The sequence below is a fragment of the Phasianus colchicus genome, chromosome 1 (genome assembly GCF_987193195.1).
Source record: "Phasianus colchicus chromosome 1, bPhaCol1.hap1.1, whole genome shotgun sequence".
In the NCBI taxonomy this organism is placed as follows: domain Eukaryota; kingdom Metazoa; phylum Chordata; class Aves; order Galliformes; family Phasianidae; genus Phasianus; species Phasianus colchicus.
In genome coordinates, this window is record NC_143436.1 from 147,396,689 (window position 1) to 147,410,559 (window position 13,871).

The 13,871-nt window shown below is 36.7% G+C and overlaps 1 protein-coding gene across 1 annotated transcript in view; it reads left to right on the plus strand.

Annotated features, from left to right (window-relative positions):
- The window catches only part of ABCC4 (ATP binding cassette subfamily C member 4 (PEL blood group)), a 155,426-nt gene that overhangs the window by 82,425 nt on the left and 59,130 nt on the right, over positions 1 to 13,871 (plus strand). Inside the window, exon 20 of the mRNA XM_031610616.2 lies at positions 5,779 to 5,858. Coding sequence (XP_031466476.2) covers positions 5,779 to 5,858 — 80 coding nt within the window. The remainder of the gene's footprint in view (positions 1 to 5,778; positions 5,859 to 13,871) is intronic.

Sequence of the window (13,871 nt, forward strand, 5' to 3'; positions counted from 1 at the left end):
CCTTGCTGATGAAAGCGGGTTGCAGCAAAGTGGAGTTCCTCCAAATTAAAGTTGTCTTAAACCAGGAGAATGTTTCTGTGGCACAACTGGCTTGGGGCAAATGTGCAGCTGCACTTAAGGTTGCTTTCATTATTTCTACGTATATGATTAAGTGGCTTACTGAATCAATTCCTAACGGTACAACTTGCTTTCAGACAAGTTTCTACTAGCTTGCAGTGGGGAGTGGGATATGATGTTGTTTAATTCGTTACTTTTTCTTCACGAAGACCAAGTGATGGGGGGACATCCATGTCTTCACTGCTAAAGGGATTTTGAAGACTTTTTCCTCCAGTAAGTGCAGTGTTCTTGTATGTGAAAATTATAGTTACTCCAGTTGCAATGGAGTTGTTTAGATTAAGTAAAGCAGCATTTATTAATAAAATGTATTCAACTAAAGTGGGAGGTATTTAAAATTGCCCAGATCGAGGATTAGCCTCATTTGTAAGAGTGGAGGAAGAAGTTCTAAGTGTGCATAGCTGTGTGGGCACACACACACACACACACACATACAAGGAGCAAAAGCTTCTGTCCCTAGAAGGCCCTTCTCCTTAAAATCTATATTTTCTGAAGAAGCCAATCAGTGGACTAGAGGACTAACAAAATATTTCTGCAATGTATGGTGAAGGGAGTGGGTAGAAAGAGTAAGCTCTTTGCAAGGCATGTAAAATCTGTGTCTGCTTTATTCTGTTACAGAGAAATATTTCAGTGAATGCAGTGGCCAACAAAGGATACTAGAAATGCCAAATACATTTAGAAATAATGTACAGCAGCTCTTGGAGTCCTTGACCCTTGGAATTGACGTTGTGCAATACTGAATGCTATTGGTGGCATTTGGTTGGTCCTGTGGAAGATCCTCATTTCTTATTTTAAAAAAAAAAAAGTATCTTTTTCTGGTGTTTACATCACAAGTGTTGATTCAGTTTGGATTATATTTCTTTCATCATAAAGTATGTATAAACATTTTAAGTAGGTGTGGTACGCTGTCAAGTGTTTTCATTATTTGGATGATAGGTTCGAACATCAATTCCAAAGTATCAGTAAGCACCTGCAGAAGCAAAGTGAGTCTGTCGCACCTGAACACATTCTGATTCGTGCAATTAAAGCAAGCTACAGAGTTTGTAAGTAAAAAGTATCACATTCTGAGGTTAGATGCCTTTTTCATGGAGAACAAAAGAGTTTGATTCTTTCACTTCAAGTTTAGCCTAACCATTGTGTAGTGGAGGAGGTTTAATGAATCATTATTTAACTTTGATACTGCCAAGTATTTGACCATTAAATAGTCTCAGATGTGTACATAGCACTTTGGTGACAGACTTTTATTTAACTATGATTAATTGGCATTGAATAGCTATTTAATGACTAAGGAGAAAATTTAACAACAGTGTGTGTTCTGATTAAGTTACTTGATGTAAAAACAAACATGGAATTGTTGAAAAGAGCACGTTCCCTTCTGCAGCTCACTACTGACACAGCACGCTAAGTGGGAGCTTGAGAATGATTAAAGTACCAGATTGTATTTGCAAATTTGGGTGCTGTTGTAACATCAGCATGCTCGGTTCTTGTGCTGTTGTTTTCAAGAGTTTTTTTTTTCTGTAGCCTTTTCATGAAATTTCAATTGCCTTGCAAGTTCTGTATTTAGTTTTTCCTTTTTCCTTTCGAAACTTAAACTGAATTTCAGTGATATCAATAAAAGGGACAAGCATTAGGTGAGCTGGAAGGTTTTTGTGAACTGAACTGATTAGATGTAACAACTACAGTCTCTCAGCATCTATCTGTATCACAGAAATGCTCACGACGTATGTTGTCTTTTTTGAGTGTTAGGTCTTGTATGGTGATGTTGATAGTCTGAATTTGGAAGAGCAGGATGTTAGAAGCTTTGGAGGTTAAATTGTATTTTGTTTTAGTATATGTTTTACAAACCTTCTCCTTCCAGAATAGCAGGTGCAACAGTTTCTTTAGTCTAAAGAGCCATCTCTAAAAGCTAGCTTTGCAAATGCAGGTAGAAACTGTGGTAATAACTGTAAGCATTTTGAATCTTGACTGAAAATGACTACTGTTATTTTCATATCTGTAAGGTTTTCTCTTGCATGGTTAATAATGCATAACTAAGCCACTGATTTGCTGTGCTTCCCATAACTAGAGACAGTTGTTTCTCCATACCTTGCAAAATAGACCTCATTTACTTGCAGACATCCTTGTAAATTTAGCAATCGTTCTCAGTGCAACATCATGATGGCTACAGGGCATTTTGTGGATGTTTCCAAAGTATCGCACTTCTGCTTGGAGCTACACTGCTCTCTGCTATCTGGTGCTGGAATTTGCTTGCTTTAGTGGGTTACCAAAGCCGCCTTCTGTGCTGAACACACTGAATAAAATGCCAGTTCAGTTCTATCTTTATGAACAGGATCTGAAATAAATCTTCAGGGCCTGTGTCTTCTCTTACGCAGTCAACAGGGTAATATTACTGAAAACCAGCATCACAAAAATAGAACTGTGTTTCTTCCTTTTCAAAGTCACTGGAATAACAGCAGCATTATGAGAGAAACAGACCTCTTAGCAAGAAGCAGGGCATTTTTTTAATCTTAATGACTTCAGGTGCTGTTTTCTGGAATTACTATATGCAAACACTAAATAGACCATGGACAACTTTTTTCCAGTAACTTAAAAATTCTAAGGCAATAGCATTCTGCTGCCAGAGATTCACCTCAGTACTTATTTGTGAACCAGCTGAATCATGTCCCCGGTGTTTAAATTGCTGTAATTGTAGGAGGTGGACTGTAAAAGGTTCCGCTGTTCTCAAGTTACATCTTTTATATACCATTTCTTCTGCTCGCTCGTATTTTAGTTCGTCATTTTACAGAATTACTGTGTTTACATTTTAAAGAGGATTAGGCAGATTAAAAGATGTTTTCATGTTTTATTGATAACGTCAGAGTAATTTCCACTTTCCTAGTGGCAGCTTGTAGCTCTGTCAAAACGTAGTCTGTGGAAGCACTGAATGAAATTGTTAAATGTAACAGTCCTTAAAGGCAATTACCAAAAATACAGTTTTGGCAATTAATGAGCAACTTAATTACTCACTTGAGTAATTGGTTGTTAGTGGATATATGGAAGAGAGGGAAGACCAGAGGAATATTGTGACTGTATTCCTCAAACAGCTTCACCAGGTGTTGCTGTAAAAGAGAACGTTGTCACAACCTCCCCTGGTGTTAAGGATGAATGCAAGCATTAGGCACTTCTCATTTATATCTGTGTTGCTTTCTTATCAGCTAGAAGCACTGATATGGATCTGTATCATGCTTGCAGTCTGAAATTCTTAGTTGCAAAAATGAAACTTCAGGAAATTGTTGAGAATGGTCACAGCTTCCAAAAAAAATTGCCCAAACCCAAACTCAACCTCTTCAGAGTTCCTCCTTGAGGAACTTTAATTGGCCATTCTTCAATAGAAATCTAAGGCAGGGAAAAAAAATGAGAACTGAACTCCAGGATCCTGTTGGAACTGAAGCTACAAAAGAGTTAAATGCTTCTGACAGTCGGTGAGCATTTTATGCTGGTTTCTCTCCTCTAGCCCTTAAGGACTTGTCCTCAGCATCCAAATCAAGCATGAACACAGCACTTTTCTAGGAACAAGTCAGGATATGCTCTTCCACAGGTCACAGCATGGGGGTGAGGTAGGCACTGCTTGGTTCCTGGGGATGCTGGTAATAACCCAACCTGTGCCATGTCTTTGGGATAGCCCCCACAACCTTGTGGCCAGCAACGTGGCAGCTGCAATCAGCATCTGTGTTAGACATTCTTTGCAGAGCAGCTGATAGTCTGTATGACTCCTTCATAACCATGGCACATAAAACTTATTCATGTTTAAAAGGTGTAGGAAGATTGTAAGACTGAATTTGGACACAGATTCCAGGCTGTGGGACAGGGCCAGGCTGTTGTCAGCACCCCTGATGGTGTTTCACCAAGGGGCTGGGTGCTGCTACCTCCCTTTTCTCTGCCCTTTGCTCTGTAACATTAAACAAGGTAGCTCAGGAGACGAGAGCCAAAGATGGAGAAAGAAAGACAGTATCCTGAGTCCAACCACTGTGCTGTGTTCTTTCTCTCATCTGCTCTCTGAGAAAGGCTGCTAAGGAAAGCTCTGCCCAAAGGAACTATTTCACCTCTTTGGATAATGACCAATGAAGTTTTGGATCTTTGGGAAATATCCTGGAATGCAATGTTTAGAGATGTTAAAAAGTCTTATTTCAAGCTTGTGTGCAGGGTGTGCATACTCTTCCATGGGCAAAATCCCAATATAAGGAAGACAGAGGAAAAGGAAACTTGAAAAAGTTTTCGTGGAGTTCCTTCTAATGGATCTATCCCATCATGAACTAAGTGAAATCACTAGCTGCCTTTTCTAGTAGAAATATTATGAAATATATTTTACCGAATCTTCTGCCGCTGTTTACCCTTTCTCTGCATGTGCAGCGTACCAGAATAGGTTCATGCTAAGTGGTTGTTTGACATAACTGCCTTTGGACTGGAGTACTGCAGAACAAGCTGTTTGCCAACAGAATCTTTGGAGTCATATCCCAGCCCTGAGGAGGGTTTTGCATATTGGTTGGTGTGGAACGAAAATTCCTTTCAAAAAGAAATCAGTGTTACGCAACAAAATCTGTAATTCTGAAACGGCCATGAACTGAAAAATAGAATGATGGTTGCTACAGAAGTTGCTTCTGTTTATGCCGTTATCTCTGAATTATGTCTCCAGTGCACTCCATGGAAACTTAAAACTTAACTACTTTCAGTTTAATGAGCTCCTTTGAAAAGGGAAAAAAAGTCTTTTGTTGCCAATGCAGAGAATGTGTTTGTACCAGTTAGAAGTAATAATTGAATCAAGATATACGTAGATAAAAAAGCAATGTGAATGCATGTATGGGCATTACACACCCTATAACAGACAGATTCCCATCCTTAGCTTAGTTTCTTTCCTGTAGAGTCGAGGTATCAATTAATAGAGAAAGATACTAATCCACTTATGGGTGGCAGTGTTGTGACTTCAATTATTAAAGAACTATTGCTCTTACTGATTTTTTTTCACTCATGTAGAACTTGGGAAAATAGAAGAGTGTAAATGCTTCAGTGACAGCAGATTAAAAATTGTTTTATTCGTTTTAATGAAGAGCAGTGTTGCCAAGGTGTTGAATAAATCTAAACGTAAAGCTACACAAACAGAAATCCACCTTAAATTTTATTTCAGAAGTGCCTGCTGTTTGGATTCACAAAGGAGGGGTGAGAACAGAAATACTAAAAAGGATCAGTTAGATCAGCTGTGATCTATCTAAGACATGCATGCACTAGTGAGTTTCACTCAAGGCCAGAAGCAGATTCTGGCTGATGTTACTTGATGAAACTTGTATTAGGGTGCCTTTGCTTCAATCCCCTTTATGTGCACAGACTGAATATATAAAGTTTCACCTGTTACGTTCTATTGAACTAACTGCCTAAACTGCCAGAAAAAAACAACATCAGCTTTGTAGTAAATCTTTTGTGTTTGAATAAAAGCATTTCTTAAAAAGCATTCTTCTCAAGATACATTGCACTGGTTGTAAAAGCTCTTCCGTGGTTGTTTTAGTTGGTGTCTTTTTAGATACTAGCTGCTTCTATTTGACTGTTAAGTATAGTTTAAGGTATTTATATCTTTTAAGGAACAATATTTACCTTTTTTCTTTTCCTTTTTCTTTTCCAACTCAACTTCTGTAGGAAGAATCTTAAATCGTTTCTCAAAAGATATTGGCCATCTGGACGACTTGCTTCCATTGACATTTTTGGATTTTGTGCAGGTAATTCATTTGCTTCTACGCTGCAGTCTGAATTTAGATTCCTGTTGGCTTCAATGAAAATGAACTATTTAAACTATTTATTACAGACGTAGTTTAGTTTAAGGAAAGTGCTTGTTTGTGAAAGAAAGGTGTGGTTGAAATTCAGTGTGTCAGTAAAAAACTAACATGAGTAATAACTGGCAGGTAGGAGTGGCTATACACAGCTTGCTATTATGTCAGGATTTCAGCTCATAGTAGCTACATGCTTGGTAAATTGCTCCTGATTTGCCTCCAAGCAATCTGGCAAGCTTATTGCTGTTATAAGAAATATGTCCATAGTAAAGAAACAATCAACTCACATGAAAAGATAGCACAGATTAACCTAATTATGTGTCTACTTCCACAAAGAATCAAATGCTTACCACACCATTTTGGATTAAAATAGGTGTGGCTATTTACAAAGAAAAGATTAGTAGTAATAAGGTGAATATAATAGCCTTAATAGGAACAAGTGAAATAAGTTACTACAGACAAAAAAAGATGGACAAAGCACTGAGATTTCAGTGATGATGAAAGGATTATATATGACACCAAGGTAATTTTTCTGTTGCAGTTTCTGTTAATCCTCCTTATAAAACTCCATGGAAAGCATAAAGCAACAAAAGGATTGATTGTACTATATCAAAGTAACTTGAATCACAGAACAGGCAGAGTCATGAAAGCTAGACAAAAGAAATGGCTTAGTGGATCTTCTGGATCCACTTACTGGATCAGCCCTGTAATATTTCAATCAGAAATGTTTATTAAGGTGTGATTGCTAACTTTTCTTCCTCTCTCAATCAGGATTTCAACTTTGCTTTGATTTCTTTAAAATTAAGCCAAAGACATTTCAGGTTCATAAAAGCAGACTAATTACATTGTTAATGCTGAACTCAAGAGCAGGGGAAAAAAAAGCAAAAGGTTCCAAAGAGCTATCCTGCTCATAGTTAAGCTCTTAGAATTGAAATATGCAGTTGTTTTTCAAGCTTTATAGTGCGTCATACTATTTTGGGGAAGAAAGGAGGGCAATGTGCTTCACCTTGCAATTAAAGCAAATTGCTATTTTGTTCTTGGGTAGTTTTGTGCATGTGTGTGTGTGTGTGTATAAGTTAAGAGAGTTGCTCATAGTAAGTATTAAGACTTCAAATTCCTGTGTTAAAGCCTTGATAAATTATTTCCTGAAAATGAAATATCAACATTTTTAACTACCCATTTTCTACAGTTTACAAAGATTCCAAATTTTCTTCAGGCTCATTAACAATCATTTAGACAAAATATTATACTTTATTTCAGCTCTCCTGGGACAATACATAAGTGCCTTTCCTTTTGGCTGGAAGATCAGGCATCAGGCTGCTGTGCAACCCTTATCCTCTTCTCTTTTAACATAGGGGTTACTTCCACAAAGTCAAAAACATTTTTTCTGCATAGAAGTCCTTGGCCCTTAGACCATGCAGAGCAGAAGAGTTTGTGTTTGCACACATTTGTCTTCTTTACAGCAGACTGGACAACGTGTGTACTACACACCACTGTTGGCCAGAGCATCCTCTGGGCCTTAAATCTTGAGATAAAAAGCTTAACCTTTTTCCTTATTTCTGTGCATGTATAATAGCGTGAGGGTTGTGTTGCAGCCCACTTGCGTGATGTGTTTATAACAAGAAACTGAGTGGGTGTTTTGCATGCCCTGGCATGTGGTTTTAAGGCATGTGGGGTTGTCTGAGGATGCAAAATTTGCTGGGAAAATGCTAGAGAACTCCATGTAAACAGAAGGGACCCAAAGCTGGTGTGGTCTTGTCCATATTTCCTTTTGGGAGCAGACCCTGAAGCAAATTGTCTTGAGAATGACACAGTTTTTATTCTGAGAGAGACAACTGCTTTGTTTCAAAGACAAGCTGGGGAAGGAGGTAACCTATATGCAAAGTACATGAGAACTGGGGAATTGGAAAGCCCAGTTATTTGACCAGTGTACACATAGTCCAGGCAGTACATGTTTGGATATAACTGATCTGTGATAAAGGTGTAGAAGCTTTATATGTGATGGCTTTCTTCTTCAAAGCTTGTAGTGTAAACTGCACGTTATAAACGTTTCCCCTCACACTGTTTAGTTTTTTTTTTTAACAAGGCTACTAAGAAGTTGTCAAAAATAGGAAGAAAAAAAAGGGAGGAAGGAAAAGTTAAAATACAGAATTTTGCATTTTAAGCAAAAACTTTTCTTTTTCAAAACAAAAACAAAAGCAAAGATGTTGTATGTTCAGTACACTACTACATGAATACAGTCTGAAAGCTTGCCTGTACCCTTTGTTATCAGAGAAGAAAACTTAGGAACTTGCTGTTGTTTAATAATAGGCTGCTATCCATTAGACATAAGCACTTCCTTCTTGTCGGGTTTTCTAAAACTTCTTATTCTTGATCAGCAAGCTCGTTGATTAGTTGATGTCTTTTGAAATTCAATAGCAAAGATATGATATTTATTTCTGAAGAAGCGCAGATCTGTACAAAGGATAACTGTTATCAATTATGATAGAGATCTTTTGTCGCTTGCTTTGTTTGCAGGTGTCTTTTATAAGACCTCCTATAATCCCTTCAGGAAGAAATATTTTCTCCTTTCTAAAAACAGTATTAACTAAATATAAAAGCTCTGATCCCAGCCATTGTCGCTGATTCTCTGAGAGACATTTCCCAACATTCATTGTTTAAATGGTTGTCAGGAGGAATCAAGTGAAACTTAATAAACAATGCAGTAACTGGTTCATCTTACTTTGTGCATAGAAGCTTTTCTTGAGCGGATTTGCATTGAAGAAGTGCTCTTTTTTCTGAGTTATTACTAGGATCATTGTGAAGCATTGCAGCCCTTTACTCTATTGGCAAGTGAGTGTATAATTTATATATAAATAAACATATTTTAATTGGGCACTCAAAAGCTACAATACAAACCCATTTCAGTACCTACAAATTAATAATTTAAATATACTATTTTTAAGAATGTCATAATTACACTAAATACAGACTTTAAGACAATGCTATAAGTTGATAATGTTGTTTTTGAGTCCCTAACAAGATTTTTACACTGCACTGCAGTCATAATGAGCATGATTAGTCTAGACAGCTATACTGCATGAAAATTAATTCCTTAAAGGAAGTAAATTTTTTGCATCTTCCATTAGATTAATGAAGAAAAAGCAGTCAGTCATGTTCAAGTCAGTGGGTGGTTACTGTATATTTAGTTGTTAAAGAAAAAATAGGTTTGTGGCAAGCTCAGAAATATGTTATAGGTCTCGTATATTTTTCTGAAAACCCAGTTAGATTTTGGGAATGCTGCTTTGCAATAGCTCCCAAAGCAGCAACTCTCACTCTGTCTATAGCTTCCCTCCTTTGGGTTTAAGTGCACCAGAATATAGCATGCCTGTCTTTAGAGAGATGGGCACAAAGCAGTCCTTACTATGAGGAGGCACTCATTTTTTCATCATAACTTAGGACATTAACAGCTAATAGAAAATGTCCTGTCCGTGCAGTTGACTATCCATTCATAGAAAATACCACATTCAGAAGATTTATAAATCAAGAGTAAGCCTCCTTTATGAAAACACTTTTATGGTGTGTGTAACTCTGTAGCAGTTGAACAGCGCTCAATGAGTAGCGCAAAGCATATAAACAGAGAAGAAACCAAAGAGAGGTTATGTAATTTAACTGAGATATCTTAAGTGGTATGTTTATGGTCCAATTCAGAACTCATTAACATAGAAAATAAATTGTACGCTCTGCTTTCCTGCTAAAAGATCTGGATTCTGGTTGGCTGTAAGTTTCTGAACCACCTCTTCTTTATGAAAATTAAGAAGCAGTGCTATGTTTTTTACAACAGTTTTTATTTCTACTAAATATAGCATGGAATATATTTGTAAAATCAGATGTTAATTTTTTATAGCTTGATTCAGATAGTGAAAAGGCCAAATGAACTTTTTGGCCATGGTGATGTATTTTTGCTAATGAACTTGTGTATTTTTAACCCCTCACTTCAGTGCTGTAAACCTCCTCAGCCTCAGTTCTCCATCTCCCTTTCTTTTTCCTTCTCCAAGTTACGTATTTTTACATATCCTGCAGTCTCTTCAGGTATGTCACTGCTTATGTAAGGGTCATTACAGTGCATTAAATTCTTCTAAGAGGATTTAAGTACCTACTTCATTTAGATCTGTATGCTTTATTTATATGTTTCTTAGTTTAATCAGAAGGCAGGCCTGACAGCAGCCTCCAAGAGCAACCCAAATATAAATAATTGCAGAAATGCATTCTTTGTTTGATATGAACTTGGTCATCTTATTTATAAGTCGAAAGGAAGAAATTTTGAACTGAAGTCAAATACCATTTAAAATGACTGGGATTTTGTGACTTAATTTTCTTATTCTCTGAAAATACCAGCTGATGTTGTGGTGTTTTAACCAGCTGTTGTTCCTCCTCCTGCCTTCAGCCTCCTGCCTGTTGATGCAGGTTTCAGTGATATGAGTGGGACTTAGAATCTGAAATATCATGGTTAAAATAATAAAAATAAAGTAATTTTGCGAGAAAGTACTAGAAATCCAATCTATTCAATAGTATTTTATGCACGTTAGCCCAAATATTCCTAAGTAGCTGGTAGTGTGGATGCTGCATTTTTGGGGGCTCATGAAAGGTTTCTTTTCGGTACCTGAGCTTTCATTTGTGATGGATCTGTAGAGGCTAAACATCTTTGATATGTGGTCTTCATCAATGCAGGCTGAGTGCACAAGGTCATATGCTGTTAACTGCAAATTGTGTCTATAAGCAGAATATTTATTGGACGCTGAAGTATATATTAAACTTCTGCTCTTCTGTTCATTTTAAAGATAAATTTTAAAGAGTTGTTCTTTCTTCCTGTACTTTCTTACCATTTCTTCAGTAATCTCATTGCCTTTTAACAAAGATGATTTTCTGCTTCAGTTTCTAGTGAATTTAAGTAACTTCGTGCAATGGCGCCTTAATTTTGATTTCTTCCCGTGTTGAACTGGGGGGAAAAAATCATGATTTGTTTTGGTTTTGGAGAACACTGTGAACATGTGAACTATCTGCAGCTGTCCTTGGAAAAGGGCAGTGATTTATTGAGGAAAACTGAATTGCAAAACCTTTTTCCTCCCCAAAATCAACAGCTTGACTGCGTTTAAATAACTGACTTTTCATATCCTTTCATCACACACAAAGACCTAATCCTGAGACTACTTGAGCCACCAATGTAGGCTGTGGCTGAGACCACCACTGAATGTGCCATTCCCTTCTCACCACACACAAAACACATTGACTGCAGCTTTATGAAGTGAAAATGCTGAAGAAAAGGAAAATGTGAAGGAGGTGTCCACAGTCATTTATTTTTTTTTATTAAAAAAAAAAGGAAAGAAAAGGGGGGAAAGAAAAAGCTGCTGCATCTGGATATTAGGAACAAAAAGTGCCTCAGACTGGAATAATAGCTTGGGTCACTTGGTTTCATATGTGCAAAAGAGTGGAACTGCCGTTACTTGTTTCGGTACCACTGACCCTTGCATTTTATTGTGTGAAGATTTATTGTGTCAGGGAAAGTGTGTAAAAGGAATTCCAGTATCTTTTAGTTTAACAATGACTTTGTTATTTTGTGATTCCTGTGAGAGGTGGGGTTTTTTTGTTGGTTTTTTTTTTTTTTAGGGGGAGGTGGGTTTGGTTTGTTTTCTTTCAGTTTAGTTAGGTTTTGTATGTATGCATGTGAGATGGTTTCAGGAGGTGCTTGTGCTCATTAAAGAATAGTTCTTTGTGCATTTGCTTCTGCATTTGCAAAATATAATCACTAAATATGTTGTGACAAAAAAAACCAAAAAAACAACCAGTGATTGAATCTGTGTTAAATATCCACAAGTTCTTTATAGCATGGTACACAGAGCAGTCCTGTATCTTGGAGATACCTTTGGGTTTCCCTTCTAGTGAATCCTAATAGTTTTGTATGATGATTTTATCCCAAGGCTCTGTGTGATGAGGTTTAAATAGTAAAGAAGTTTCTTTTCCTTTGTTTTTTTGTTTTTTTAAAGCAAGTTATTTGTTGACTGCTGAAATCTCACTGTACTTTCTCTGTGAAACTAAAATTCAAAGATGTATGCTACAGTGCATCTGCTGTACATAACGAAAGGCCAATTAAAACTAAAAGGAAAATAGAAAAATAATAGAACTGTTTATTTTTTTCATTGGTTACTTTTGAACTCTAATTTCAGTAAGGGATGAAATTAACATTGCAGAAAGCCAACTTTAATTTTTGATATAGCCACTTGATACTCGTATATACTTTCCATTTTGCATTTATTCTTTTGTCTTCAAATGAAATTAAATATTACAATGCTAAAAAAAACCCCACATTGTGCCCATATCATTTTAAGGGGTGGGGAAGAAGAATGAGACATGGCTTGCACTGGTATCTCCAGTACCAACATACAGGAGCTGCGAGTTTAGCACAGCCACTTGACTGAATAATGCAATCCTTCACTGACCTTTTGTTGCTTGGTTGCTGAATGCCTTGATTGTTAAATCCCAGCAGCCAATTAGTCTTCTTGATGATGACCAGCATTGGGGATCGTCTATGCCAAAGGTATGGCTGGTCTTTATGTTGGCCCCATCATCATATTTCTTGGAATTTTGAAGATAAGTCTCTTGCATGACATGAACTGCATAGATACTCTCATTGTTCATATCTGCATAGGTGGTTTCCCACTTACACAGACCTCAGTTCTCTAGGGAAAGCTACGGGTCTGTTCTCACTAGAGCAGCTGTATGAAATCAGTCCAAATCCTTTTTCTCACCTCATTTTTTTTTCCTATTTACATTGATATGTATAATTTTTAGAACAATTGTGTGCACACATCATTCTCTATGTATTAGTGTCAAGGCAACAGATATCATTTCAGTAACGAAACTAATTGGTGTGGGAATATAATGTAACTTTGAAAATATTTTAGGGTTTATAATTACTTAGTATTGACTGTATTAATAAAATTTGAGGATGCAACCCTTTGTTTAACATAGGAAAAAAAATAATATTGAAAAAAATTGTTTCACTGTCTTCTTGTCTTCCTTGTGTGTCTTTACCATCTCTGTGTTCTTTATGGGTGTACTCTCATTTACATTTTCAGCTATAACTGTAAAGCAGAGCAGTTTTGTGGAAGTCCACTGATGTGCTCCAGTTCTGTGTAATCTGGAAGCTCTTCTCCTTTACTTATTTTTCTGATGTTAACTGATGCAAATTTCAGAGAGATTCTGTTCATCTGGGCTCTTTGTATCTGTTAGAAGTGTTTCCTTGTTTGCTTTTTTTACACTGAAAGGTAGCAAAGAAGTACTCCAACATAAGTGAACTTATATTTAAAAAAAAAAATCTACATGTATTACTTTTGCTTTAGGTGCCCAAGTGAGAATTTTTATTATTATTTATACTTTTTTACCTGTTGTTTTTTTTTTAAGCATTGTTCTGCCCTTTCACATCTGTAGCTCAAACATTGTTATTTTTGAAGACTTCCAAAGATCATTAACATTTCTTACACTCACGGTAGCTAGAAATCTTTTAATTCTGCTGTCAGTCATAGAGTGTAACAATCCTGTTCAGAATGGTGATAAGTACAAATCTTCTAGATTGCCTTTAACTACTGATATGGTGTAGATAGGATGTGTGCTTACAAACAAAGTAGGATTTCACTGTTTGGCAAAAGGACTGGAGATTTTACTTTTGATTCAGGAGAGAAGGGAAAACTTTGAGGTTATTTGAATTACTAAGCCATATAAGTGGTGTGTGTGTGTGTGTTAAATCACGATGCATATTTATGCCCAAAACAAACATGTGAGACAAGGAATTATCTCTAGCAAAAGAGACTGCATCTCATAAAAATGTGCTGCCAGGATTATGTGTACATCTCATGCAGAACATAAGAATTTTTTCATGCTTTTCATAAGATCTGAAGCTGTGATCTGGCTGTGGGGAACTCTATA